Source organism: Phocoena sinus, chromosome 6 (genome assembly GCF_008692025.1).
Source record: "Phocoena sinus isolate mPhoSin1 chromosome 6, mPhoSin1.pri, whole genome shotgun sequence".
Taxonomy (NCBI): domain Eukaryota; kingdom Metazoa; phylum Chordata; class Mammalia; order Artiodactyla; family Phocoenidae; genus Phocoena; species Phocoena sinus.
In genome coordinates this window covers 107326403-107354151 of record NC_045768.1, presented here as the reverse complement: position 1 = coordinate 107354151, position 27749 = coordinate 107326403, and the positions used below count along the sequence as shown (strand labels likewise).

The window sequence follows — 27749 nt, the reverse complement described above, 5'->3', positions numbered from 1 at the left end:
TGGCTTCTGGGCACTAGAGCAGTGTTCCCAGCCCAGCTGGTTCCCAGGCTGGCCAGGGCGCCCAAGTCTCTCTTGCTCTAGATGGGGGTCCTCCAGCATATGGCCTGAGCTGGAGGAGTACCCACTTTCCCCCTCCACCTCCTCCAAACACCCGCCCCACACACACACACACAGGCTGGGATCCTGGTCAGGCCTGGACCAGATGGGATGGCAGCTCTCACACTTCCATCGGGGCCGTAGTGGTTTCAGCCACACAGTAGACATGGATGTTGAAAAATGCTGTGGAGTGAAGGATGAATCCATGAATGAATGCATGAATGAATGAAAGCATTTAAGGAAAACCTGGATCCTCCTTCCTCTGTCCAAAGAGGTGTGGGGAAGCCTAGCGCACTCCTCAGGTACGGAACACACCCTCTGCAACAGCAAGGCAAGGTGGGCAGAAGAGTCTGGATTAGCCCTCCCAGAGGGGTCCCCTTCCTAGCCGGGGGTCCCCCGTCTCCTGGACTTCTTTCGGAGGCTCCAGGGCTGCTGACATGCCCGCTCCAGGGCTCCCTCGACCTAAATCCAGCCTGGCCTCCAAAAGCACACCAACTCTGCCTGCAAACGTGTAAACCCAGGCACACCTTAGGGGCAAGACACAGGGAGCAGTGGTGGTCCTGGAGAGCTGGGTGTGAGGGATGGGAGTCCTGCACAGTGGCCTGGCCCGGCGTGAGCAAGGACCACGCAGCAGACGGCCGAGGAGACAGAGTGGGTCTCTGGCCCGGCGAGAGGCAGCGAGTGGTCCCATCCTTTCTGCCCTGATCTCGGGGGCCACAGTCACCTGTCAGCTATATAGCTGCATTACCAAGCCAACCACCACAGGGTTTGTGAAGCTCTTTGCACGAGGCCAGGGCTGCAGGGGAAGAAGCACAGATAAGGGTCCCACGGCATGAGCTCCAGTCCTGATGCTTTCACTGCCTCATTCTACAGCTCTGAGGAGGTACTCAGCCCCCTCAGACCTTGAACCCCTTGAAAACCGAGAAGAGCCGGCTGTGCTTCGTCTCTCCCTTAGAATGTTAACGTGGGAGAGGGGCCTTCCACACTAGCCAGCAGGCCTCCCACTTGACAGGAGAGAGACCTGGGCTCAGAGATGAAGGGACACGAGCAAGGTCACGCAGCCGACCAGCGGCAGAGCTGGGTTCAACGCCAGGTCTCTGACGTCTAGGATGGCACCTGTTCCTCTGCTTCTGGCTAAATGACGTGGATTCACACAGAAGGGAGAGTATCGCAGGGGCATGAGCTCTGCGTCCTCCAGCAGGAGACCTGGCAGGCAGGGCAGTCTGCACGCGACGGATCGCCTTGTACAGACCTCAGGGAGGAAGGAGTCCCGGCACCTGTTTCCACCCACTGTGCTGGCTGCAGGTCCTCCCCGGCATCCGGCGTTGCCCTCCCTCTTACCTGCTGAAACCCTCTGGGGGCTGTTCTGTCGTCCGTGTCTGAGCTCCGGCTTAGTCAATGATGTTTGCCTGGGTTTACAGGACGGCCCCCTCCTCCACGCAAGGAAAATCCATTTGGGTTGGACTTCCAGGGGGTGTAAGATGGTTTCCAGCAAGAAGATAGAGAAAATATGGTGAGTGCTGTTTTATTTCTTTGAATTGCTAAAACCCTCTGATCTTTGGGGCGCTGAGCACACCACATAATCCTTTTCTATCTGTCAGTGGCTCTTCCTCAATCAGTCTTCAGACCGTGGTCACCGGGGCCTCCTACATCTTCTTTGCTTTTGCTTTCCTCCCTTTGTTTGCTTTGTACAAATTAAGAGCTTCATCTTGGCCTGACTGGCCCGTGACGGGGAGCGGGGAAGGGGTGGGAGCGTTGAGGTTTAGAGTCTTCTTCTGTAGTTTCAGGTCCAAAATATCAAAGGTTATCTGTATCTCATACTGCAGCAGCTCCTTCAGGCATTCAATCTGGATGTGAATGGCCTCGTTGATGAGATTTTCTAGCTCCTGAAAGAAACGGAATGTGGCCTGGTGAACAGGGCCTGGGGAAGGCTCAGGCCATTTGCAGACAGAGTCCCACCGCAGTTGCAACTTCTCAACACAGCCGCCTCCTTTCTCAGTGTGCTGGCACCTTCCATTCCCCCCCAGACCTACTCCCCATCTGTCTCCACCCCACTCTGTGCCCTGGGAGGCTGACTTTTAAGGTCTGCATCAACCAGCTCCCTTGACCTGTGGCTGCTGGCTGAGTTCAGCCAATGGGAGACCCTGGCAGGAGATCTGAGGGTGGGGAGACGAGGAAGTCTCTCACCTTCCTGCCGGCCAGCTGGGGTTGGACATGGCCGTGGTCCTCTACCTGCAGCTGCACTTCTCTCCCTGTGGCCCTCTCCTACAGCTCTCTTTTTGCTTCTTCCCTCCTTCCTTCGGGCGTACTGTGGCAATCTCCCCATTTGAGTGTGTCATTTATTGTTCACACTGCTCTGGGCTCGGAGGCCAGCCCCGTATCCCCTACTTTCTGGTTAAGTTCCAGTTTTTATTTTCTTTGTACCCCGCAGCATGGCATGTGGGATCTTAGGTTCCCGACTGGGGATCCAAATGGCACCCCCTGCGGTGGAAGCTCAGAGTCATAACTACTGGACCACCAGGGAAGTCCCTGGTTAAGCTCCATTTAGATGCCAGCCCCCTTCCTTCCTCTTCTGCCCTCACCTCATTCTCACATCTCAAAGCTCCAGTTGCAGGCTTCATCGGAGGGGTCAGGGGAAATCGGTCAGAGAGTGGGTGTGTCCCCCAACTAGCCAGACTGGGGAAGAATGAAAACTCAGCCACCACGCGCCAGCTTAAACAGGAGACCCTATCTGTCATTGCAATCGGGATCATGGCATCATAAAATCCTGGCGACAGGGACCGTGTAACTGTGTTTCTCCAAGTTCCCTGCCCAAGCAACCAATCAGTAGCGGAGAGGTCATGCTTGTCCTGGGAGTGTCAGGGGACATGCCTTGAGTATCTGGTTACCTACAAGTCACTGTTTTGAGATCTCATATTTTAACTTAGAATCCCATGCAAAATCTCACATTCGCCCTAGAAAAATAGCGTTCTTCCCCTAGGGCGTCGGGGAGGATTGGGCTCCAAGAAGACGCACCATGTTTATCCTGCGGTGTTGAGTGTCCCCAGCTCAGGGGCACAGAGTGGAGGGGACTCTAGCCTACAAGCTCCACCTGGCAGGGACCAGCAGGCCCGGTAATGGAGGCCTGCAGGGGAGCTGGGGGCAGCAGGAGGGGAGGCGGCCCCTTCCACCCGTGGCCTTGCCCACGTATCTTGGAAGGTCCCTTGAAGGAGGTGGAGACAAGCCGCTGCTTGTGTTCTGTTGGGTCCCCGCTCAATGCATGAAGGGCAGCCGTTGCGCTATTTACCGGGAAGACTTAAACTTAGAAGAGTATCATTCGTTCCATTGTATTAATTGTTTAGAGATTTCCCCAATGTTTTATGCATATTTAAAGGAATGCGTCCCAAAGCCACCCACTCTTTGGCTGACAATTCAGAACCAGGACGCTTTTGGAACACAGAGTCGCTGAGACTCCCCATTCCCACCCCAACTCAAACCTCCCTGACACACGCACACATACATACACACACGCACATACTTGTCCCTGTGTTCAAAAACAAGCAACAGTGAGGCTATCAGTGCCTACATATAATTAAAAAATGAATTTAGACTCGGCCAGGCCCTCAAGGAGTTGGCTGCCCCGGGACCAAGCTAGTAGCCATTTATTGAAGAGCTGGGCATCAGGGATTCTGGCTCCTGGAGCCCCAGGAGTCCTTAAGACCTGCCAAGAGGGCAGCCAGTTTCCTAGCTCCACACACACCCCTGGGCCACTGGCTCCGCCCCTCCCCCACCTCATCACATCACTGCCCTGAGCTGTCTGTCCCCTACGGCCCTTCCTTCTTCCCCCCACTCCCCGCCCCGCCCAGGCATCCTCCATGGACGCTGGCTCTGCAGCAGACGAAGAGCACTGAGGAAATCTATGGTGGTTCGCAGCCTGGGGACTCTTTTGGCAGAATCTGCAGTGGAAAGGACTTGGACTTTGGGGCCAGCCAGACCTCAGTCCAAATGTAAACTCTACCACAGGCTAGCCTGGGGACCTTGGGCCAGGCGACCGAGCCTCAGTTGTCTCATCACTAAAATGGGGCCACGAATTATACATCTCAGGGATGTTTCATGAAACGTGCACGCAAAGCCTGTCCCCTTCTGCCCCCTCCTGGTGTGTGGACCTCTTGCGGGCCTCAGGGTCCAGCCCGGATGTCCTCTTGGTGGGAAAGGACATTGGTGGGGGGCAGGCGAGTCTCCTCCCACCCCAAGGACCCCACCTCACCTCTCTCTTCAGGACCTGGTACTGCCACCTGGGCAGCTCCGGGAGCAACTCCTGCAACAGGTGCTGCTGCTCTAGTTGCAGGGCCTCCTTCAGCTGCAGCATGTAGGCCCTCTTCTGCACCTCGGCCGCGCTGAGCTCCACCACCTGCTGTTCGTGCTTCCAGACGGCCAGGTCCTTGCCCGCAGCCAGTGGGAGGGGCTGAGGCGGCACATACACCTCCAGGTGAGTGACGGTCAGCTTGACGTCCTGGTCCTGGCCCAGGACATACTGGTAGAGTTTGTAGTGGCGGATGAACGTGTTGTGGAAGTAGTCGCACTGGGCCAGCAGGTGGGTGGTGTTCAACTGCCCCTGGTAATCTCCGAGCTTGTTCCCCAGGATCGTCACAGCCTCAGTGATGGAGCAGCCTGTGGGCACAGAGGGGCCGGGCATCGAGTGTGAATGGGGCTAAAGCTGCATTGATGGCTGATTGATACAGACTTGGACCCCAGAGTCCACCTCCTACCAGCTATTCTATGTCACCATTTATTAGGTCTTGAAAGCCATGGAGTGCACCATGTTTCCCCTTTTGCCTTGGCCTCTGGGATGCTCAGAGGCAATTTTATGTAGTAGCTTACATTTATCCCATTTGTCCTGATACGGTTATCTCACGCCTTACCTATATTTTGACACATAACTCTTGCTTTAAAGACTTATTTCAGCTGTGCTTTATGTTGTTTCCACTTCAAACCCTTTGGGAAGGAGATGAGGGTATAAAAAAGGATTCTGAATCGAGTGGAGCATGAGATGATTGGAGAGACATTATATTGGCGACTTGGGTCACAGAGTTCGGCAAGTGTTGTTTAGACCGCACAGAGATCAGTCATCTCTGAGGGTAGCACCGGGCAACGCTCCTTGGAGGGTAAACCGCCTTCTCCCATGTCCTCCCTTTCACGCCTCCTGCTCACAAGCCTGTCAGAAGCCTGGGGAAGGGGTGTGGTTGGGGCTGGGGCAGGACTCTCTCCAGCGAATGATTGCGTCTTAAGACAGGGATGGTTCACTAAAGGGTTGCGGCTAAACGAGGTGCGTGTCCTGTGAACAGACCCCGGGCAGGGAGAGGGCAGAACAAGGGACAGAGAATGACCCTGGCCCCAGTGCGAGGAGACCTGAGTCCTCACACGGATGCCGTCCCCGAGGCGCACTGTGAACTCGGCCAAGTCTCTCCTGCCCCCTGACTCAGGGTCAGCTCTTCAGATCCGGAGCTTGGGTACAGGCTTTGGGGGATTCCACAACTCCGTCTACTGAAGACAGAGACCAGGCGTTCCAGGCGGGGAGCCTGGCTTTCCTGCTGGGGTGGAGGTCAGCCTGCCCGTAGATACCTGTCCTCGCTCCCCCTGGGGGTGCCCCCCACGGGGCCCTGGTGGAGTCTCCCCGCCCCAGCCAGGGTGCCCCATGCGCCTTCAGGAGGGGCTGTCTCAGCCTGGCCCGCACCGTTTGTTTCTCAAACCCTCCTCACCCGCCACCGATTCTGTGTTCACTTTGGCCCCTCACTCTCGGCTCTGCGTGGACCTATTTACCTTAACTCTCCCCTGAGTCCTGAGAAGGTAGAGGTATCAGGTCCTGGAGAAATATTAGTACATGGAGCACTGCTCCACCTTGAGCCTTGCTAGCGAGTGCTGGGGAGCGTCACTGGGATTTAGGCTTCAGTCTCCTGGGGGATGGAGGGAGGGAGGCCCCGCCACTGTACAGAATTAAAGGTTAGCGGGCTGTGCCTTCCCTTCCTTTCAAGGCAAATCAGCAGGCTCCGAGGCCCAAGACAGCGCTCTGTCTCAGGGGGGTGGAGGGGAGGGCCCTGGGCCTGGACGGCTGACGCAGCTCTGTCCCTTCCCAGCTGTGACTCTTGCGCCTCCATTCCCTCGCATGTAAAATGGGGGACAGTCATGTTTACTTCATAGGACTGTTAGGGGGACCAAATGGGATGACATGTCCAAGTGCCTCGCACAGAACCCACTACAGGATGGTAATCAATGAATGCTGTAGGAAAAGAGGCATTGGTTTCTGTGCTGTGAGAAAAGTCTCTCCCGGCCACTTCTTTCATTCTATCTTTTCATCTCTCCATTGGTCTTTTCATTCATCCATCCATCTCTCCATCCACCCATCCAGTCACTCATCATCCATTCATCCATTTCTCCACCCAACCATCTCTCTATCCATCCATCCATCCATCATCCATCCATCCAGCATCCACCCAATCATCCATCCATTCATCCAGCATCCACCCATTCATCTATCCACCCATCCATCCATTATCCATCTACCCATCCATCCAACCATCCAGTCACTCATCATCCATTCATCCATTTCTCCACCCAACCATCTCTCTATCCATCCATCCAACCACCATCCATCCATCCGTCCATCCATCATCCACCCATTCATCTATCCACCCATCCATCCATTATCCATCTACCCATCCATCTCTCCATTCATCCATCTTTCCATCCATCCAACCATCCAGTCACTCATCATCCATTCATCCATCTCTCCATCCATCAACAATTAATTTGTCAAGCTGTTACTGAGGGCCTATTAATTCCTAGGCACTATGCTAGGTTCTAGCAATATTATCATGGGTCTTATCAGATGTGACTCTTGCCCTCAAAGTTCTCACAGGAGAGATACACAAGCAAATGTTAACACACGTGTAAAGAGGAACAGAATCAGGCGATGAGGAGTGCTCAGCCAAGGATGGGGTTCTCCTGGAGAACATGTTGCATGAGTGACATCTCAGAGGCTGAGCAGGACTGAGCCAGCAAAGATGGCGGGGGAGGCATGGCATGGGTACAGCATGAGCGAGATCAGAGGGCCAAGCGGCCACATGGCACGGGTGGGGAACAAGACCGAGTTTGTTGTTGTTGGCACCTGAATGTAGAGGCAGAAAACGGCAAGCGTTGAGCGGAGAGGTGGGTGGAAAGCACACGGGAGGGCCTTGAGTGCTGTGTTCAGAAGCCAGGGCTTTGTACTCCAGGCAGTGCAGGGCTTGCCCAGGGAGACTCTGGTTACGTGGTGGCCTGTGGGCAGACTGCGGCCCAGTCCGGACTGGAATGCCAGGTCAGCAGGCGTGGGCAGAAGGGGCAGATTTGAGTGGCAGGACTGATGGCCAGATGTGGAGGGGGATAGAGGCCTGCCCGACTCCCAGGCTCTTCCTGGGGATCCTTGGGGAGCGGGGGCGGGGGACACCAAGAGTATATGATAAGCGTGGGACATTTACCTCTGTTGTGACCCCTGTCCCCAGAGACCTTCCAGTCTGTGGAAGAGGAGACTGTTGAACAGATGACATCTCCTCTTTGTTCTCAGCCCCCAACTCAGAGCTCAGTAGGGGCCAATAGTTATCCAGTGAGTAAATGAACAAATTCTGACGTGTGAAGTGTGGTGAAGGAGCTGTTCATTTATCCCTTCAACAAATATTCGTTAGGGGCCTTCTTTCCAGGTGTCAAGAACCCATTTATGGTCCAGGAAGGTGGTGAAAGGCTGGGGGGAAACACACAGATAGTATAACCCTGCTCAGGACTACGTAGGGCTGGGCAGGGGCACAGTAGAAGAAGTGACTTTCTCAGGGAAATTGGGGAGCAGTTCCCTGAGGAAGTGGTGAAGGAGCTGAGATGCGGAGTGTCAGAGGAGTTACTGGGCAAAGAGAGGTGGAAAAGAATGAAAGCAGGGAGGGGAAACGGCCTGTGCAAAGGCCCTGTGGTTGGATAAAGCATGGCCCATTTGAGGAAATGAAAGGCTGGGGGTTGGGAGTTGGCAGGCTAGAGAGCATCCGTTGGGTCCCACTGGTCCTCACAGGGGCCTCCCAGACCACTGTACCCCACACCACAGCCTTATCAACTGGTTACCTTGCTGTATTAAGCAAAAGTTGAAAGTTAAATTTACTGAAAATAGTTTTTAAGAAATTAATTTTGTCCATTGTTTTGCCAGAAAAATAACAGTTTTGAATGACATTTTAAGATTTGCTTGCATTGCTCTCATCATTATATATTTGTATAAATTCTTCTTTGTCTACGTAATTTGAGAATTCACGTACATAAATAAGTCACAATAAAATTTACTCAGAAAGTATAATTAAGTTCAACGTTGACAGCTTTTCAGTTTTTAATCTAACTTTCAAATGTTATTTAGCCATCTTTAACCTTGCATTGAATACAAAAGGTAAACTTTATATGTATAAAGCAGATATACATATAGTATATAATCAGACATACAGAATACCCAGGATATTAAAATTTGATAGCAGTGGGCAGTTAGGGAAAAACATCTAAAATGACTTCTCAGAAGGATCCAGCAATCCCACTTCTAAGTATATACGCAAAGAAATGAAATCAGGGTCTTGAAGAGATATCTGCACCCCCATGTTCATGGCATTATTTACAAGAGCCGAGATATGGAAACAGCCTAAGTGTCTGCCATGTCTGTAGATGAATGCATGGTTAAAGAAGTTGTGACACACACACACACACACACAAACACACACACACACAATGGAATACTATTCAGCCTTAAAAAAGAAGGAAATCCTGTCATTGGCAACAACATGGATGGACCTGAAGGAGATTATGCTGATTGAAATAAGCAAGACACAGAAAGATAAATACTGTGTGATCCTACTTGTATACAGAATCTAAAAAAGTGGAACTCGTAGAAGCAGAGGAGCAGGTGCAGGGATCCACACCTGGTTCAGAGTTTCTGGGAGGCAAGGCTGAAGTCTGGGGGACTGGGATGGGGGACAGACGGCTTGAGGTCTTCAGTCTGCAGAGGGCAAGCTGTGCAGGTCGCATGAGAGAGCTAGATTTCGTCACAGAAGCTGGGCTCTTGAACCGGAATTCACGAAACACAAGGACATCCAAGGAAGGGCTTCAGGACTGACCGGGACCCCGGAATTGCATCTCGAATTTTGCATGCACATTTTTTCTGGGGAGAGTGCACGTTAGAGAGAATCATCAAATTCCTAAAGGAAAAGTTAAGAATCTCGGCTCAGAGCTGCGGACCACTCAGAGGCATTAAGCTGAGAAGCGAGATGTCAGGCAGGTATTTCCGTAGGATAGTATGTGGAGGACGGCAGGGACGGCCAGTGAAGGTGTCCCAGAGGGCAGGCAGCAGTGTGGGGCCATCGGTTTCTGATAACCAAAGCTGGACTTGAGGCCTGTATGGAGGCATCTTTGTGTGAACTTGGTGAGGTGAATCATGGAAACCTCTCTGGGCTCTGAGGAACTGGATTTGCAGGAAGGCACCCTACTCCTCCTCCCACCTGGCCAGGCAGCACGTGGGGCTGGGGTCACCTGCAACCTCCAGATATGGGCAGCCCCGGCTGCCTCGTTCGGCTAGGCCAGCCCTGGTCTTCTCCGCTCGGCCCTGGCAGCCATGCACGACGGAGTCCAGGTTTGAATCAAGAAGTGCGCGGGCCCCGTCGCGCTAACACCCACAGGTATCCCAGCTGCCTGTCATCCTGGCAGATGCCCTCCTACGGGCTTGGCCATGGCCTCAGCCATAGAACACAAGTGTGGGCCTTGTCCCGGGTCAACAGGGAAGGACCCCTGGGCTGAATTCTAACTTTCAGTCCCAAGACATTCTTTGGACCAGTTCTGGTTTTCAGCAAAAATTGTCCCAAGCTGGCTCAGGAGACACACTTGGCACCCAGACCACCCTCCATTTGTCAAGGGTTGAGAAGCCCCTGATGACTCAGAGAGCCAAGGATTAAGTCTCAGGGAGAAGTCTCTGGCTTCGGGAGGACTGATCTGTCCTTGCAAGTTGCTCTTCAATTACAGGGAGTGGCCTTCATTTGCATTGGCTGCTAGGAACTTCCTGAAGACGGTCTGCAAGGGCCTGGAGGCCAGTACCTGCACCGAGCACAGGGGAGGGGCGGAGGGGAACGCGGGGCCAGAGCGTGGGTGGAATAGCCCTGTTGCTCCAGAATCAGGGCAAAAAGGCACTGGGCCTGGACCGGGCGCTCTGGGCTCCCTCCCGCCCATCCCTCACGGGCTGGGTCTGGGGCTGGGTCTGGGGCTGGGCAAGGGTAAGCACAGGGGTGCATCCTGGGGGCTTGGGAAAGGAGAAGAGGGGCTGTTCCTTCGGGTGGGTGAAGTGGAGGATCCAGCTGCCACTGGTGCCCCATGACAAACCAGTTTGTTTGCCCCTGCCTTGGTTGTGAGGGGAGGAACCCAGTCAGGCTGCAGCCTGGCCCGGCTTACCCTTCCCAATACCCGAGCACCTATCAGGGCAGCCTGGGATGGTGGGAAAGGAAAGCCCGCCACTTCACCCTCCACTTCACCCGCATCCGGGGTCCGGAATGCTGCTCCCCGCCCCCTTTCTGCTCTTGAAAATGTTCTGCCAAACTCATCCGCCCCGCGGCGCCGTTGCCAGCTCAGAAGGGATGTGTTTTCTTTGGCGGGGAGAGGACTCTTGTTCAGGGGGTTCCCTCTGTGGCCCGCACGCCCTGGGTCATCTCAGGCTCCGCCCAACGCCTCCCAGCAAGGTGAGCAGATGTAGCCACCATCCCCACTTTACCTGTGAGAGAAACTGAGGCTCCAACAGGTCAAGGGATTTGCTGCAGGGCACACAGCTGGTGAGCGGCAGAGCCAGAATTCCAACCCCAGCCTGACCGGGCAAGGCCCCTCTCAGCAACCAGATCTAAGAGGCTTGGGCTTGCTTTGTAGACCCTGGAGATGGACACTGGAAGGGCCAGTTTTCCAAAGGTTGTTTTGCCACAGGTGTTACATGAAAATGCACGGCCTTGAACACGTGTTGGATCCAGGGAAATTAAACAGATGTCCTGAATATGCTAATGAGCTCAGCAAAATATGCTAATAGGCTCAGCAAACGGCCAAAAAGGGTTGAGCCTAGGCGATGTTCCTTAGATTTAGTTGAGGCAAATACAGGCAGACCTCGGAGATATTTCGGGTTCAGCTGCAGACCGCTGCAATGAAGCGAATATTGCAATAAAGCGAGTCACCCGAGTTCTCCGGTTTCCCAGTGCGTATGCGAGTTATATTTACACTATACTGTAGCCTCGTACGTGTGCCATAGCCCTATGTCTAAAAGACAATGTGCATACCTTAATTAACAAATATTTTATTTCTAAAAAATGCTAACCATCGTCTGAACCTTCAGCGAGCTGTGATCTTTTTGCTGGTGGAGGGTCTCGCCTGGATGTTGAGGGCCGCTGACCGGTCAGCACTCTGACCACCGTACCAAGGATCTGGTCGCACTGCACCTTGCCAGCCACGTACTCTGTTTTCAGGCACCATTCACAGTCACGAGGAGGCCCCCAGTGAGCCCAGGGCACCCCTGGCCTGAAGATGGCCTTGACGCTGGGGCCGTTCCTTACAGCCTGGTGTGGTTTTAAGAAGCACAGACTGGGGATTCAGACAGCTGTGGGCTCACAGCTTGCTTCTGCTTCTTAACCACTCGTGCGAGTTATTTTGCCTCTCTGGACATCAGTGTTCTCATCTGTAAAATGGAGGCAATAAAAACGTCTACCTCGGGCTTCCCGGGTGGCGCAGTGGTTGAGAGTCCGCCTGCCGATGCAGGGGACGCGGGTTCGTGCCCCGGTCCGGGAAGGTCCCACATGCCGCGGAGCGGCTGCGCCCGTGAGCCATGGCCGCTGAGCCTGCGCATCCGGAGCCTGTGCTCCACAACGGGAGAGGCCACAACGGTGAGAGGCCCGCGTACCGCAAACAAAAACAAAAACAACAAAAAAGTCTACCTCATAGGGTTAGATGTGGGCATATGTGATGGAGCTTTCCGAAGCGCCAGGTACACAGGGGCACTCAGTACATCACGTGGTTGTCATCCTCGTCATCGTGAAGATTCTAGGCGTGGCCTCCAGCTCCCCGGGGACTGTGAGCTATTCTGGGATAAATCTGGCTTTCCAGAGGATCCCGCATGCTCCTCGGGCAATGCATTCCTAGAGGAGCATTCAATCCTCTCCCTCCTAGGTCCTCACCTGGAAGCTCTCTCTACCTTGCTGGGGGTGGGTCATGGATGCTGACGTGCTTTTTCTCCTGGCGACACCGGCTGCTGAGGTCAAAGGATGGCTGGGAGTTGGCTGTCCCCAGTTAGGGGGTTCAGAGGGTAGAGGAAGGGGCAACTCTTCTGGTGAGACCATTTACTGAGTGACCCAATAGTTCATAGCTCTCCCCAACAATTCTGGAGCATTCTCTTCTCTCTCTCCCTGCTACTGTGAGCTCCTCAGTGGCAGGAACCTGCTCGAATGGACCAGATTTCCCAGTTCCGGAGGATCTTTCCAAAAACACTCTGGACGTGTAGTTGTTGCCCAGTGTTCAGCTCTCAGTAAATAATAATACAACCAGCCTACCCTGGCATGCTACTTTAGAGTTTTAAAGCATTTAATTATCCATCAATTTATTTAATTGGTCATAATCAACTCATAATAGAGGTAATTGCTGCTATATAACCGATGAGGAAACTGACGCTTAGTGGACCTATGCAAAATCAGGGCTCAAACCCAGATTCGCCAGCTCCAAGGCGAGTGTACCTCAGCTACTGAAGTATTTTTGAGGAGTGAACCGAAGACATGACATATACAGAAGTGCAGTACTTCCACTAGGGCATTTTAATTTTATTTTTATTGTGGTAAAATATACACGACATAAAATTTACCATTTTAACCATTTTTAAGTGCACAGTTCAGTGGCATTAAGTCCATTTGCACTGTTGTGTAGCCATCACCACCATCCATCTCCAAGATTTTTTTCATCTTGCAAAACTGACACTCTCTCCCCGTTAAACACTAAGTCCCCATTTACCTTCTCCTCCCAGCCCCTGGCAACTCTAGTTCTACTTTGTCTCTACAAATCTGATCACCCTAGGTACCTCATAGAAATGGAATCATGTAGTATTTATCTTTTTGTGACTGGTTTCTTTCCTTTAGCAGAATGTCCTCAAGGTTCATCCATGTTGTAGCATGTGTCAAAATTTCCTTCCTTTTGAAGGATGAATAATATTCCATTGTATGTACAGACCATATTTTGGTTATCCATTCATCTGTTGATGGGTTGCTTCTACTGTTTAGATATTGTGAGTAATGCTGCCGCGAACAAGGTTGTACAAATACCTGTTCCAGTCCCCACTTTCACTTTTTTTGGGTATATACCCAGAAGTGGAATTGCTGGATCATAGGATAAGTGTATGTTTAATTTTTTGAGCAAGTACCCTGCTGTTTTCCCGTTCACTAGGTTTTTTGTGTTTGTTTTAAACAGAAACCAATAGTCACATTAAAGGAAAAATCTACCTACACATTAAGATTTAGAACGACTTTGTTGTCCTTTTAGAGATTTTCTCCCTGTTCACTTTCCTGGGACTCAAAGGGCAAACACAGGGTCGGGTATTTTAAAGACTGTCATTGGCTTTTGCCCAAGTTCTTCTCTTTGTCCATAGTGGTCCCCTGCTTTGTCTGCTTAGCAAATGCACCCCTCATCCCCATTCCTCAAGAAGTTGGCTAATGCTAAAGAACTTTGGCAAGAAGGACTGCCAAAACTCTGGGGCCAGATGATCTCAGGGTTAATGCTGGTTTTGTTTTTTACTGTGTGACGATTTGCAAGTTACCTAACCTCTCTGAACCTCAGTTGCATCATCATGAAATGGGGACAGTAGTACCCACCCAACAGAGCTTGGTGTGAACATTAAATGAGATGATCCACGTGGAGGGCTTGTACGTCAGGACTGCTGAGTGGATGTCCGCTCTTCTCCACGTCCTGGCGTGGTGCTCGGGCGATGCTTGCTGGACAATGGCTGAGTGAGTGGAGCAGGATTAAGCTGATTTGGGAGGGTTCGGAGGTCAGAACAGGAGCCAACAGGTGGAAGGCTCAAAGAGACAGATTTCAGTTCAGAAGCAGGAAGAAATTTCTAGAAGCAAGAGCTTTATCAGCGGAGAAGTGAGGAGGCATTTAGCTGGGGAGAGAAATCCTGAATAATGTGTGTGTGTGTGTGTGTGTGTGTGTGTGTGTGTGTGGTGGGAGGGGCCTTGGATCAGGTGACCTCTCGGGTCCTTTTGACTCTAAGAAGCCGCGGTGATTTCCACTGAGCTGACAGTCCCCTGTAGCCACATCTAGGGCATCGTGTATGCCCTCTGCAGCCACCTCAAGTTTGGTGAGGGGCCTCTGACTTTGGATTTCATCATCATCCTCATCGTCATCATCCCCGAGATGAAAATGACCACCTAATCCCACCGTCTCAGGGACAGAGCACTGTACTGAGACTAAAATTTGGCAACTTCTTACCCGTCCCTTGTCCCCTCTGCTGCTGGGGAACTCAGAGACCGGCCAACACGTCCAGCCGATCGAGGAAGAACGGGGGAAGTTAGAGGGAGAACAGGGAGTCATTCCAAAGGGCCAGAGCTCTGGTCCCCAGGGCACCAGTACCACCTACCGACACTCGGGCACATGCATGCAAGAACACATTAGCCGACGGGCACAGCTCACCCTCTGGGCTGGGCCTACGCCACCCGCCGCATCGGAGCCATCCTGCTGGGGCCAGGATCCCAGGCTCGTGCTGGCAGTAGCTCCAGGTGACCAAGTCAGGAACCCAGTCCCCAGGTGTGTCACCTGGCTTTCCAGGTGCTCAGCTCCCCCGGCATGCCAGCAGCCTCGTTCCACTCACCGCAGGGCTGGGGGCTCCTCAGCTTCTTATGTGCCCTGTGTACAGATCCTTCAGGTCAAGATGGAAGGTCGCATGGCCAAGGGTGGAGGCGGGAGGGCGGGGTAGGGGGTGTGCTCTGCTGTCAGACAGACATGGGTTCAAATCCTGACTCCACTTTGACCTGGGGCAAGCTAGTTAAACTCTCTGGGCCTCAGTTCCTTCATCTTTAAAATAATGCCCATGATGCAAGGTCACAGTGAGGCTTACAGAGGCTACATGCGGAAATGCCAGGATCTCTGTGCCCCCCTACGCAGCAGGGATGGCCCCTCGGGGAACGTTGGGGAAGGTTCCACGGCATGGTTTTGATTTCTGGCCGACTGACGGGCTCATCCTTTCCCGGTGGGCTGTGACCCCACTCGGTGTCAGGGGCTGTGTTAACACAGTGCGCCCCACTCCCCCTCGCCTCCGCCCAATTCATATGTTGAAATCCTAAGCCCCAGCCCCTCAGCATGTAACTGAACTTGGAGATAGCGTCTTTACAGAGGGCGTTAAGGTTAAATGAGGTCATGTGGGTGGCCCTAATCCAATATGACTGACGCGTTTATAAGAAGAGATTAGGACAAGATACACAGAAGGGCCATGTGAGGTACAGAATGAGGACACAGCCATCCACAGGCCGAGGAGAGAGGCCTTGGAAGAAAGCAGCCTTGCTCACACCTTGATCTTGGACTTCCAACCTCCAGAACGATGAGTAAACACATTACTATAGTTGAAAGCGCTCAGTCTGCAGAACTTGATTATGGCAGCCCGAGCAAATGAATACGCTCAGGGAGGGATCTCTGGAATGAGAGCTGTACCTTTGCCCCAAGAGATGCTCTAAGATCTCAGTCAGCGGCTTCTGTGGAAACTTCCACTCTCCATCAGCAAAGTTGCCTCCAAAGGCCTCTCCTCCAGGTTTGGTCTGAGAGGTGTGGGGTTCGGGCTGCCCAGGAGAAAGCCGCTGGACAGGCAGCCTTTCAGGAAGACAGAAGGGCCCCTGCTCTCTGCGGGGCCGCTCCTGAATGGCTGGAGGCTCGCCAACGTGGGCAGATGCTTGGGGGCTGGTGGCGTGGCCCCGGGCATGGCCGTGAGTGCGCTGGCCAGGTTGTGCAGGGAGCTTGGGGGAGTCATTGCCTCCCTTCAGCCCCGGGCTGTCGGGGTCGGCTGGAGTGGCTGCCTTCCATCCTACGGCTGCCTGGATGACATTTCCGGGAGAATCAGGAGTGGCCGTGGGTAGGACGGCAGATGCCAGCGCCGTGACGCACTTCACCGGACACTCGCCTGGCCGCCTCGCGCCTCCACCAGCCGGCCATTGAGGCCCACTTCCTCCCAGACTCAGGATTTGGGGGCCAGGCCAGCAGGAAAGGGGTTCTTCCTAGCCCAGACGTCCAGGGGGAACACCAGAGAGAAGCCAGTGGCTGCCAGATGTCGATGATGACACGAAGCAGAAGCTGCAAAGTGGCTGAAGTGACGGTGGGCAGGTGGTCACAGGCCCCGGGCGAGCATCTGCGCTGGCTCGGGTGCCTGCAGACTTGAGTGAAGCCTGAGGCAGGGGGAGGCTGCTCTCCACCCGCTTCCCCTGCTGCAATGTGCCCGTCGGAGATAAGAATCGTGGGGCTTCCCCAGGCACCCTGAATCTCTGCAGCTCCCCGAGGTCCCCAAATGGCCCAGCATCTCTCTCCTTTCCTCTCCGGGACCCGAGGCAGGGTATGCAAGATCTGCTGCTTCCTGTGATTTCCTCCCACCGGGATGGAGCTGGCAGCCTTCTGTCCCTCTGTGTCCAGACTGGTGACTTCACCCTGGGCCCCAAGGACGCAGCAGGATGGGATCTGCCCGGGGCTTCCCGGAGGCTGGCAGAGGAGGTGCCGACTAAAGGACTGAGATCAGGACGTCCTGGTGAGCCATTTGCCAGCACGGAATCAGCTTATGCTTTTGAATAATGGGCCACGCTTTCCCTCCCGGTTCTGAGACTCGATTGGGCCGGGAGATAAGCCGAGCTGGCGGCCGTCCTGGCAGAGCTCTGAATCATTGTTGTGCAAACATGACCCTCCTTAAGGGCTGTCTGCCAACTTTGTTACCTAGTATGCAAACAGAACTCAACCATCACTAGCCCTAGATTAACCCCCACCAAAAAAAAAAAAAAAATTCATCCCTGGAGAAGCTAGCTTCCAAGAAGAGGGACAGCCCACTGTGGACTTTAGCCGAAACAGAAGCTGGAAGGTGAGCTGGCCGGCCAGTGTGACCCCCACCCCCGCCCGGCTGTGTGCATCCCACGGCCTACGACCTGTGATGGGTGGGATGTGCCTGGGGGAAGGGGCAGGCGGGACACGAGATGCGAAGGACTAGAGCTCATTTGGGATCTGACCTTCCTGCCCCTGACGGCTGGGGTCCCCTAACAGGGGGAATGAAGATACACCATCTCCTCATGCTGGTGGGCACTGGGCCCTCCTCACCAGTGCGCCCGAGGGCGGGGCAGCTGCATTAGGGGCCAGTCTGGACCTCCATTAGGTGGGCTGTTGACTTGAACCCATCTGCAGTCCTGCCTGCAGGGGGAGGGAGAGACAAGAAATGGCCCAGACAGCAAGACCCTGGGTGTGGGGCGGGGTGGGGGGGCGGGGCGGGGGCAGCGTGCAGCAACCTCTGGTCCGGGACCGCCAGCCTCTGTTGTGCGGCCTGCCTCACCTCCACGGGGAGCTAACCTTTGCCTAGCATTTCCTATATGCCTCGCACTCTATTATACTCTGGAGGCCCTGTCTCTTTAGTTTTTCCAACCGCCCTATGAGTTGGAACTATCATGGCCCTATTTTAGAGGTAAGGAATGGAAGGCACAGAGAGGTAAAGTACTGCTCTCAACGTTGCACAGTAATGTGTTGGAGGCAGACGTGAATCCCGGGCTACTGACTGCAGAGTTTGGTGCCTGATTGCTCGGCTATGCGGCCTTTAGCCTGGCCCAGCCTGGGCCTGGAGCTGATGCACAGTAAGGAGGAGCGTCTGGGGGAGAGAGGAGGTGCCCGCTGAAATTTCCACCCCCTGCCTCTGAGGACTGATATGCTTGTTCACGCTCTTGTAAGTGTTCCAGTTGTGGGTTTCTGGGAGGCAGTGTGGGCGTGGCTCTGCGGGGTGATGTCGGGCCAGCGTGCCGCTTTCTACAGCAGCAGGCGTCATCCTGATGACAGCGTGGCGGGGCCTGAGGTGCGTGGGCCTAGCTCAGGAGGCCGGGTTCTCGGGTGGCTCTCCCCTGCTGCACCCACACTCTGCACCCTCCAAGCCCAGAGTCAGCTGGAGTCGGCACTCACAGCGGGTCCGTTAGCCAGGGATGGAGCCGGGACCGTCTTATCTGTGTCTTTTTTTGCAGCCCCATTTCGGGGACGAGTCTGCAGTTTGCTTTACCTCCAGGCGCCCTGCTCCCTGCACGTTGTCCTGCCCCGCTCCCTGCGACGCATCTGAGGAGAAAGGGCCTGGGACCATCTCTGCTGCTCTTGAGAAGGGGCTGAGGTGACTCCTGGACGTTTGGAGGCTGATGTGAAGTGGGACCTGCACAAAGCACGGCCAGCCACACCTGATCGATCAGGCCATCTTGGAATCACATCACCCCCGTCGCATCTCCGGGTCTTTGTGGTCCCTCCTGAAACTAAGGGCCAGTCCTCAGTGAGCACGGACTAGGCACCAAGCGCTGTGCTGTGGGCTTCATCGTCATAAACTCAGTCCTATGAAGTGGGCGCTTTTGTTTTTCTCCTTCTCTCGATGTGTAATTAGAGGCTCAGAGGTGGTGTGGCTGCCCAGGTCCTCATGTCCTGCAAGGGACTGAACTAGGATGTGAGTCTTCTCTCCAGGTTTGGAGCCTCCAGATGGACGCTATCTTCGCCGAGTCCAATTCCAGGCACTGGGAGCCCACCCAAGAGCTTCTTCCTACTTGATGTGTGTACCAGCCATGTTTCACAAATTTGAGGAGATTTAAAAGTAAGAGGAAATCTTGTAAGCTGATGTCCCAGGATCAAGAGTTAAAGATGCCAGAAGAGGAATTCCCTGGTGGGTCCGCTGGTTAAGCTTCTGCGCTCTCACTGCCAAGGGCCCGGATTCGATCCCTGGTTGGGGAAACTAAGATCTCACAGTGGGCCAACAATGGGCCAACACTGACAAGACGGAATCAGTGGGATGATTGTAAAGTCTTTCATGTGTATTCAACATTGCCATGCGCAAGGACAGGACTGGGAAAATGGCTAGGGATGGTGCAGTGCCTGTCCAATATGATTGTGACGTTGATGCTGATAAAGAATATAAACCCATGGGCTATATGAATGGCCAGGACAAGGGTGATGATAAAATCCCTGGTCACTTCATTGATCAAATCGCAGGTGGTATTGTGCTGGATCTGGGTGCCATATTTTAAGAATGATATTGACAGGCTTCCCCGGTGGCGCAGTGGTTGAGAATCCGCCTGCCAATGCAGGGGACACGGGTTCGATCCCTGGCCCTGGAAGATCCCCCATGCCGCGGAGCAACTAAGCTCGTGTGCCACAACTACTGAGCCTGTGCTCTAGAGCCCGTGCGCCACAACTACTGAGCCCGCGTGCCGCATCTACTGAAGCCCGCGTGCTTAGAGCCCGTGCTCCACAATGAGGGAAGCCACTGCAATGAGAAGCCCGCGCACCACAACGAAGAGTAGCCCCCGCTCGCCACAACTAGAGAAAGCCCGCACGCAGCAACGAAGACCCAACACAGCCAAAAATAAATAAATAAGGAATGAATTGCCTCAAGAGGGAGCTCCCCATCTCTTGGAGTGCCAGCAAAGGCTGGGAAAACCTCCCTGGCTGGTTGAGGGGTGTCCCTGAAGTAAAGGGAATTACGTTTTCTAATCACTGAGTCTCCTAGCAACTCTAAGCTTTAGGTCTACCAGACATAGATAGACTGTACTGGTAAGGTATGTGATAGCCAGAAGTACTGAAAGCGCCAGTGCAATCTAATCTCCCCAGTTTGAAGTGGGTTTGCATCATCATCAACTGTTTTTCAAGGGCTCAGCCTGTGGAAGGCTCTAATGGAAACATTGAAAGAGTCCGAGTTCCCACCTGCTTGGGGCTGACATTCTTCTCCTGCAGTCAGTGTTTGTTCTGGCCACGAGCCACTGCGGGAGCTCAAACAACAGGGGCTGAACTCTGGTAGCCAGGCGTTGCTGTGAGCAGTGGGGAGCGGGACCCAGAGGGATGCCAAGAAGGCCCCGAGGGGGCAGGGGGTGTCTCGGGTGGGATGAATTTTCCCAGGGATTTCTGGAAATTTCTCTGAAACCAGCCCATGAGCATTGCCATGTCTTGCTTAAGCCTACAGGCTGGGACCACTGGGTTGGAACGCTGGCCTGGAGGAGAGACATGGAAGGGCACCCGGCAGCTCAAAAATAAAGAAAAAGGCTGATGCAATGCACATATGTGTGGTAGGAACACTGAGTGGCTTGAAGCAGAGGAGTGATGGGATTTTATGTGTGTCTGAAAAAAATCATGGTGCAGTTTGGTGAACGAGTGCAGAAATACAAGATGTGAAAGCCGTGGACTGGTTAAGAGGTGGTGGTGGTGTGAAGACGTGGTGAAAAATAGGCGAGAGTGGACGTTCGGGTGCTGCTTATAGGACAGGTGGGTGAGCTCTGGGTGCATCTGGGACAGGGCATTGTGGAGTCCTGTTTGCTTGGCAGCTGTTTACGATCTTGGTCAGAAGGCCAGTGGAGGATCTCAAATTAACAGATTACAAAACTTTCATCCTAAAACAATTTTCAAAATAAAGAAAAGCTTCCCAGAAGTACATAAGGCAGTGTGATATTGACAAAACGATAGACAAATAGACCAACGGAGCAGAATAGAGCCCAGAAATAGACCCATGCAAATATAGGTGACTGATCTTTGACAAAGGAGTGAAAGCAGTACAGTGGCGTAAAGACAATCTTCAACAAATGGTGCTGGAGCAAGTGGACATCCACATGTAAACAAACAACAACAAAAGAATCGACACAGACCTTACACCCTTCATAATCATTAACTCAAAATGGGTCACAGATCTAAATGTAAGATACAAAACTCTTAAAGTTCTAGAAGATAACAGGAGGAAATCTAGATGACCTTGGGTTTGTCAATGACTTTTCATATACAACACCCAAAGCATGATACATGAAAGAAGAATTGATAATCTGGACTTCATGAAAATCAAGAAGTTCCATTCTGCAAAAGACAGTGTCAAGAGAATGAGAAGACAAGCCACAGACTGGGAGAAAATACTTGCAGAAGACACATCTAACCAAGGACTCTTAGGCAAAATATACACAGAACACTTAAAATTCGACAATAAGAAAAAAAAAACCTGTGAAAAAAAGGGTAAAAATCTTAACAGACATGTCACAGAAGAAGATATACAGATGGCAAATAAGCTTATGAAAAGATGCTTCACATCATATGTCACCAGGGAAATGTAAATTAAAACAATGACAGACCACAACATGCCCATTGGAATGGCCAGAATCTAGAACCCCGACAACACCAAATGTTGGCAAGGGTGTGGGGCAACGGGAACTCTCATCCGTGGCTGGTGGGGATGCAAAATGATGCAGCCACTTTGGAAGACAGTTTGGTGCTTTCTTACAAAACTAAACATGCTCTTACCGTATGATCCAGCAGCTACCCTCCTTGGTATTTACCTAAGGAGTTGAGAACTTATGTCCACGCAAAAACTTACAGATATTTCTTACAGCTTTATTCATAAGTGCCAAAAGTTGGAAGTAACCAAGATATCCTTCAGTAGATGAATGGATACATAAACTGTGATATATCTAGACAATGGAATATTATTCAGCCCTTAAAAAGAAAGTAGCTCTCAAGCCTTGTAAAGACATGTAGGAAACTAAAATGCATATTACTTGTGAAAGAAGTCAGTCTGAAAAGGCTACAGACTGTATGATTCCAACTATATGACATCCTGGAAAGGCAATACTACAGAGACAGTAGAATGATCTACTTTCTGCTCATGGAGGGGAATGGAAGGATGAAGAGGTGGAGCACAGAGAATTTCTAGGGTAGTGAAACCATTCTGTGTATATATATATATATATATATATATATATATATATATTTTTTTTTTTTTTTTTTTTTTTTTTTTTTTTTTTGCAGGCCTCTCACTGTTGTGGCCTCTCCCACTGCGGAGCACAGGCTCCGGACGTGCAGGCCCAGCGGCCATGGCTCACGGGCCCAGCCGCTCCGCGACATGTGGGATCCTCCCGGACCGGGGCACGAACCCGTGTCCCCTGCATCGGCAGGCGGACTCTCAACCACTGTGCCACCAGGGAGGCCCCATTCTGTATATTTTAATGGTGGATACACACCATGATACATTTGTCAAAACCCTTCGAATGCATAACACCAAGGAGGAACCTTAATGTAGACTATGGGCTTTGAGTGATATGTATCAGTGTAGGCTCATGGACTGTAACAGATGTACCCACTCTGTGGAGGCAGATATTGACAACGAGGGAGTCTGTGAGTGTGTGGAGACAGGGTTTCTGTGGGAAATCTCTGTACCTCCTGCTCTATTTTGCTGTGAACTGAAAACTGCTCTAAAAAATACAGTCTATTAAAAAAACAGTACAGCCTGAAACCATAAAACTCCTAGAAGAAAACAGTGAAATCTCCTTGACGTTGATCTTAATAATGCTTTTTTGGGGGGTATGACACCAGAAGTAAAGGCAACAAAAGCAAAAATCAACAGGTGGGACTGCATCAAATTAAAGCTTCTGCACAGCAAAAGAAATGATCAACAAAATTAAAAGCCATCCTACAGAATGTGAAGAAATATTGGCGAACCGTATGTCCCATAAGGGGTTAGTATCCGATATATGTCAAGAACTCATACAACTCAGCAGCAAACACCCGAATAGTAAAATATTAAAAATAAAATAATAAAAATGGGGAAAGTATCTGAATACGCCTTTTCTCATAGAAGACATACAGATGGCCAGCAGGCACATGAAAAGATGCTCGACGTCACTAATCGTAAGGGAATGCAAATCAAAACCACAGTGAGATCTCACTTCATACCTATTAGAATGGTTATCCTCAAAAAAACAAGAGATAACAAGCCCCGGAGAGGATGTGGAAAAAAAGGGCATCCTCGTGCACTGTTGGTGGGAATGTAAATTGATACAGCCACTATGGAGAACAGTATGGAGGTTCCTTAAATAACTAAAAATAGAACTACCACATGATACAGCAAACCCACTTCTGGGTATATATTCAAAGGAAATGAAATCACTCTTGAAGAGATATCTGACCCCCATGTTCATTGCAGCGTTATTCACAATAGCCAAGGTATGGAAACAACCCATGGATCCATTGACAGACGAATGGATAAAGAAAATGTGAATATATACTATATATGTGTGTGTGTGTGTATATATATATATGTATATGTGTGTACACACACACATACACACACACACACACACACAGGGATATTATTCAGCCATAAAGGAAGGAAATCCTACCATTTGTGACAACATGATGAACTTTGAGGGCATTATGGTATGGGAGAAAAGTCAGAGAAAGACAACTATTGTATGATCTAACTTACATGTGGAATCTAAAGAAAACTGAACTCATGGAAGTAGAGAAGAGATAGGTGGTTGCCAGAAGCATGGGTTGGGATGTGGGCAAGATGGGCGAAGGTGGCCAAAGGTACAAACTTTCAGTTATAAGATAATTAAGTCCTGGGGATATGATGTACAGCATGGTGATTATAATGAACAATTCCATACTGTATATTTGAAAGTTGCCAAGAGAGTAGGCCTGAGAAGTTCTCGTCACAAGAAAAAAAAATGTAACTAGGTGAGGTGATGCTCGTTAAACTTATTGTGGTAATTATTTCGCAATCTATTCATATATCAAATCATGTTGCATACCTTAAACTTATACAGTATTGTATGTCAATTATATCTCAGTGAAGCTAGAAAAAAATAGTACAAAGATGAATTTCCCAAACTACTTAAAGAATAAGTGATCCACCTAATGCCCCACCCTCCAGGATCCTTTCGTGTGCATTTCCTCACACAAGGACATTCATAGCCACAGCCACCAGAATCCGGAGAGCACCGTCGACACGTCACTACCGTCCAATCCCAAGACCTGACCCAAGTTTCTCCAGCTGTCCCAATAACATGCTTTACAGCGAAAGGACCCAAATTGGTATCACCTGTCGTGTTTAGTGGACACGTCGCCTCAGTGTCTTTCAGTTTGGAACAGTTCCTCTATCTTTCCTTGCTTCTCAAGACCTTAATGCTTTGAAGCTTACAGGAGAGGGACTTTGTGCAGTGCCCCTAATTGGGAGTGTTGTTTTTTTTTTTTATGACATCATGTTCTGAGTCTTTGCTAGAACCATCACAGAAGGAGGCTGGCTAATTCTTTTGCATCCCGTCAGGCGGCAGAGTATTCTGTGTCCTCTTATGAATGGATCATTTGATTAAGGGGGTGTCTGCCAGGCTACCTCACTGTAAAAGTGTTCTTTTCCTCTTTGCAATCAGTGAGGTTCTTGGGAAGTGTGTAAATACCCCATTTCCCATCAAGCATTCACCCGCTGGTCTTAGCACCTACTGATGGTTCTTGGCTGAGTATTACGACGATGGTGGCCATGGATTTGCTCAATGGATGAATCGGCAACTCAGAGCCTAAGGGGTGGACAGATGTGGCCACATCCCCTTGTGCCACGGATCACGGGGAGAGATGCTTACCCTCTTCTCCTGAAGCCCAACGCAGGGTAGGGGTGGGAGAGATGCTCCCTCCATAACCTGACTGTTGTTCCCCCATCCCTGCCAGCAAGCTGACGCCTGTAGAGGATTCCCTCAAGACACTCAGCAGAGCAAGAACTGTTGCTGGGAGCAATTTGCAGTCTCTCAGGAGTACAGTGAAAAGTCAATGAAGGGCTTTAAGCAGAACAGTGACACATTTATGTTAAGCAGAAACAAAACAAAAATTCTAAATTATGGTCCCTCCTTCTCTCTTTTCTAAAACAAAAATTAACTTCCCTCTGAGACTGCTCTCTACGAGCTGCCCCAGAGGTATGGGTCTAATGATGAAGTTCATACTAAAGTGTAAATGACTGACTGAAAAGCAAACACCCCTGGTTGCTTTGTGAACAGCTTGGCGTGGTGCAAGAGTTTCCACCAGGGAGATCAGGGATAAGACTCAGCAAGGACATTCTGTTTGCTCCACTTTCCAGAAAATCTGGACAGGGCCCCTCTTTGGGAGCATACAAGGAGGCTAAATGCCAGGGAAAAAAAGGAAGGGGCTCCAGGCTCCTTGGAGAGCTCCTGGGGTTGTGTGTCCTCCCCAAGCCTCTCTGACTCCTGCCCTGGATGCCCCGTACCTTTGGTTTCATTGAGCAGCTCTTCTGTGAACTTGACCACCTGGGCCACCTCCACCCAGGGGAAGCCTTTGCCCACAGCGAAGATGATACTTTCGTAGAGGGTGTCCAGCAGGATGCTTCTGCGGGAGTCTCTGAGCTCGTCAAACTCTTCCCAGTTCAACAGTCTCCGTAGGTGCTCCCGACCTTCTGGTTTCTGCAGGGCATGATATATGAGGGGTGGCAGATGAGACTGAGGAATCAGGATGCCATCGTCACTGGGCAAAACACTACTGGGGGCCCAGCATATGCTCCCCAGCATCCTGAAGTGTGACCCAGAATGGGGGTAAGCTTGGGCAGAATTCATCTTTCATTTCTGGACAGGTTTCCCTCACCTTTCTAGCACTGCTCCTTCCTCTGGGTGTTCTCATGCTAGCTGCTGCAGTTCCAGGTTTCTACACCTCCAGCAGGCCTCAAGTCCTGAATTATTATGATCCTTGCTTCCCCTTCCCTCAAACAAAATTTGACATTCCTCTGAGACGACTCCCAACTAACTGCTCCAGAGATGGTGATCTGATCATGAAATTCATACTAAAGTGTAAATGACTGGCCAAGAAGAGGTTTGGAGATGCAATGCTTTAGCAGAGAAATGTGTCTTGCTTGGTGAAGCTAGGCGATAGAGACTGGTCAGGGTACCTCTTATTCCCCTCTATAGGTTAAGATTCATTTTACTTGAGAGTTCGCCTGGCCCTTCCAGAAGGTTCTTAGAGATCACACCGACACATGTAGGAGAATCAAGTGCCTTTCAGGGAGGGGGTAAGAAAAGGTGTGGCATGAAGTGGGCAACCACCAAACATTGGAGCTCCCCTGGGGTGCGGGGAGGGGGAACTGAGGGAAGACGGTGCCCGAGTAAGGCCCAGAGCCTTGTCTCAGCCCCTGGTCACTCCTCTCTCCACCCCTGCAGCCCTTTTAGACCCCTAGGTTGGCACCTGATGGGACAGCTGGCTGGAAGATCCAGGGAAGGTGGTGAAATCACAGGTCCCGGGCCGGGGGCTTCCCCAACAGTTTGAGGCTGCCGGTCAGAGGCTGACCTGTGCACATAGCTGGCCCGAGGTCTGTAGCAGAGCCCGGACACCCCTCTGTGGACAGCTCAGAGGCCCGGGCCCTGCAGGCTGGATTCTCTTCACTCCGCAGGTGCCCACCTTGCTCATGCCTTCCGGCCTCAGAAATGGTTCTGAGAAACCATCAAAATCTGCCCCCTTCTTTGCCCTAGAGACACAGACCCCACCCTCTACCACATACACAATCACACACACACACTCCCTCCACACGTTGGCGTACAATCCCAGAGGGCTCACAGGGTCCTGGAGCTCCTGGTGAAGGTGGCACCCCTGTGACGAGCCCCTGGGGCCTCCCGGGCCCTCCTTGGAGTGTGGGGGGCGGGGCACAGTGCCTCCATGCCCACCTCCTCTGTCCCTCCGCGCGGGCTCAGCTGCATCAGGCCCGGAAAATAGCCCCAAGCTCCAAGGGCTGGGAAGACTTTGGCCTGGCATCCCCCGGGCACACACCCGTGGCGGGCGGGCCTCAGAGCTGGCGTGCTGGGACAGGAGATCCTGTCCAGGGGTCCCTCGGAGGACACACCTCACTCTTAGATCAATCTGAGCACGCTCCCTTTGAAAAGTCACGTGTTCTCTTCACCTGAAGTTGGAAGACTTTTTTCACTCCCTGGGGTGTCAGGAGTGCCATGGCCTCTACATCCAGTTGCCAGGAGACCTAGCCAGGACTGACAGAGCTTCAGGCTGAGGGTGCCTGCTTTGTGAGGTCATGAAGACCCACCTGGAGGTGGCTTTCCCAGAGGAGCCTCAGGGTGGAAAGCCCAGGGCTCTGGGGGAGTCGCTGGCTGAGCTGTCTGGTCCTGGGGTTGCCTCCACTGGTACCTGCCCAGGCTCTTTGGTGTCGGGCCTGGCCGGGGGTGGGGGGCGGGTCCTGGCCATGAGTGAGAGCTCACGGAGGTCCCAGCATCTGCCACGTCAACCACTCAGAGCCATCATTCCCGTCGGCCGTGTGACTCCACCTTTCTTGTCCTCATGGCCATATTACTTCAGGGCCCTTGCTGCCTCTCCTACCGCCGGGACGACCTGGGTTAGGGTCACTTTGTTCCACTCCCGCTGATTACTAGGGACAAGGGGAGGGGGAGGGGATCCCTGGGGCCCCTCAGGAAAACTTACCCATTCCCTCTTCAGCAACATTCACACTCCTGTTTATCTCATGGAGGGAACGAATGGACCAAGTGTGCCCCTTTGCAATGTGTAGTTGCTATGCCGCTGTCCCCTTCTGTCCTTGCCATCCCTGGCCCATGCTTCTGTCGAACATTTGT

At 52.1% G+C, this 27749-nt stretch overlaps 1 protein-coding gene across 1 annotated transcript; it reads right to left on the bottom strand.

Annotated features, from left to right (window-relative positions):
- Nucleotides 1-1624: 1624 nt before the first annotated feature.
- On the bottom strand, nt 1625-27139 carry C6H8orf74 (chromosome 6 C8orf74 homolog). The gene is made up of 4 exons (XM_032636141.1): nt 27071-27139; nt 25397-25589; nt 4343-4746; nt 1625-1982 (listed from the first exon to the last, which is right to left on the bottom strand). Exons 1-4 carry the CDS (start codon nt 27116-27118, stop codon nt 1743-1745), a joined length of 885 nt encoding a protein of 294 aa, XP_032492032.1. The 5' UTR covers nt 27119-27139; the 3' UTR covers nt 1625-1742.
- Between the last annotated feature and the right edge of the window lie 610 nt (nt 27140-27749).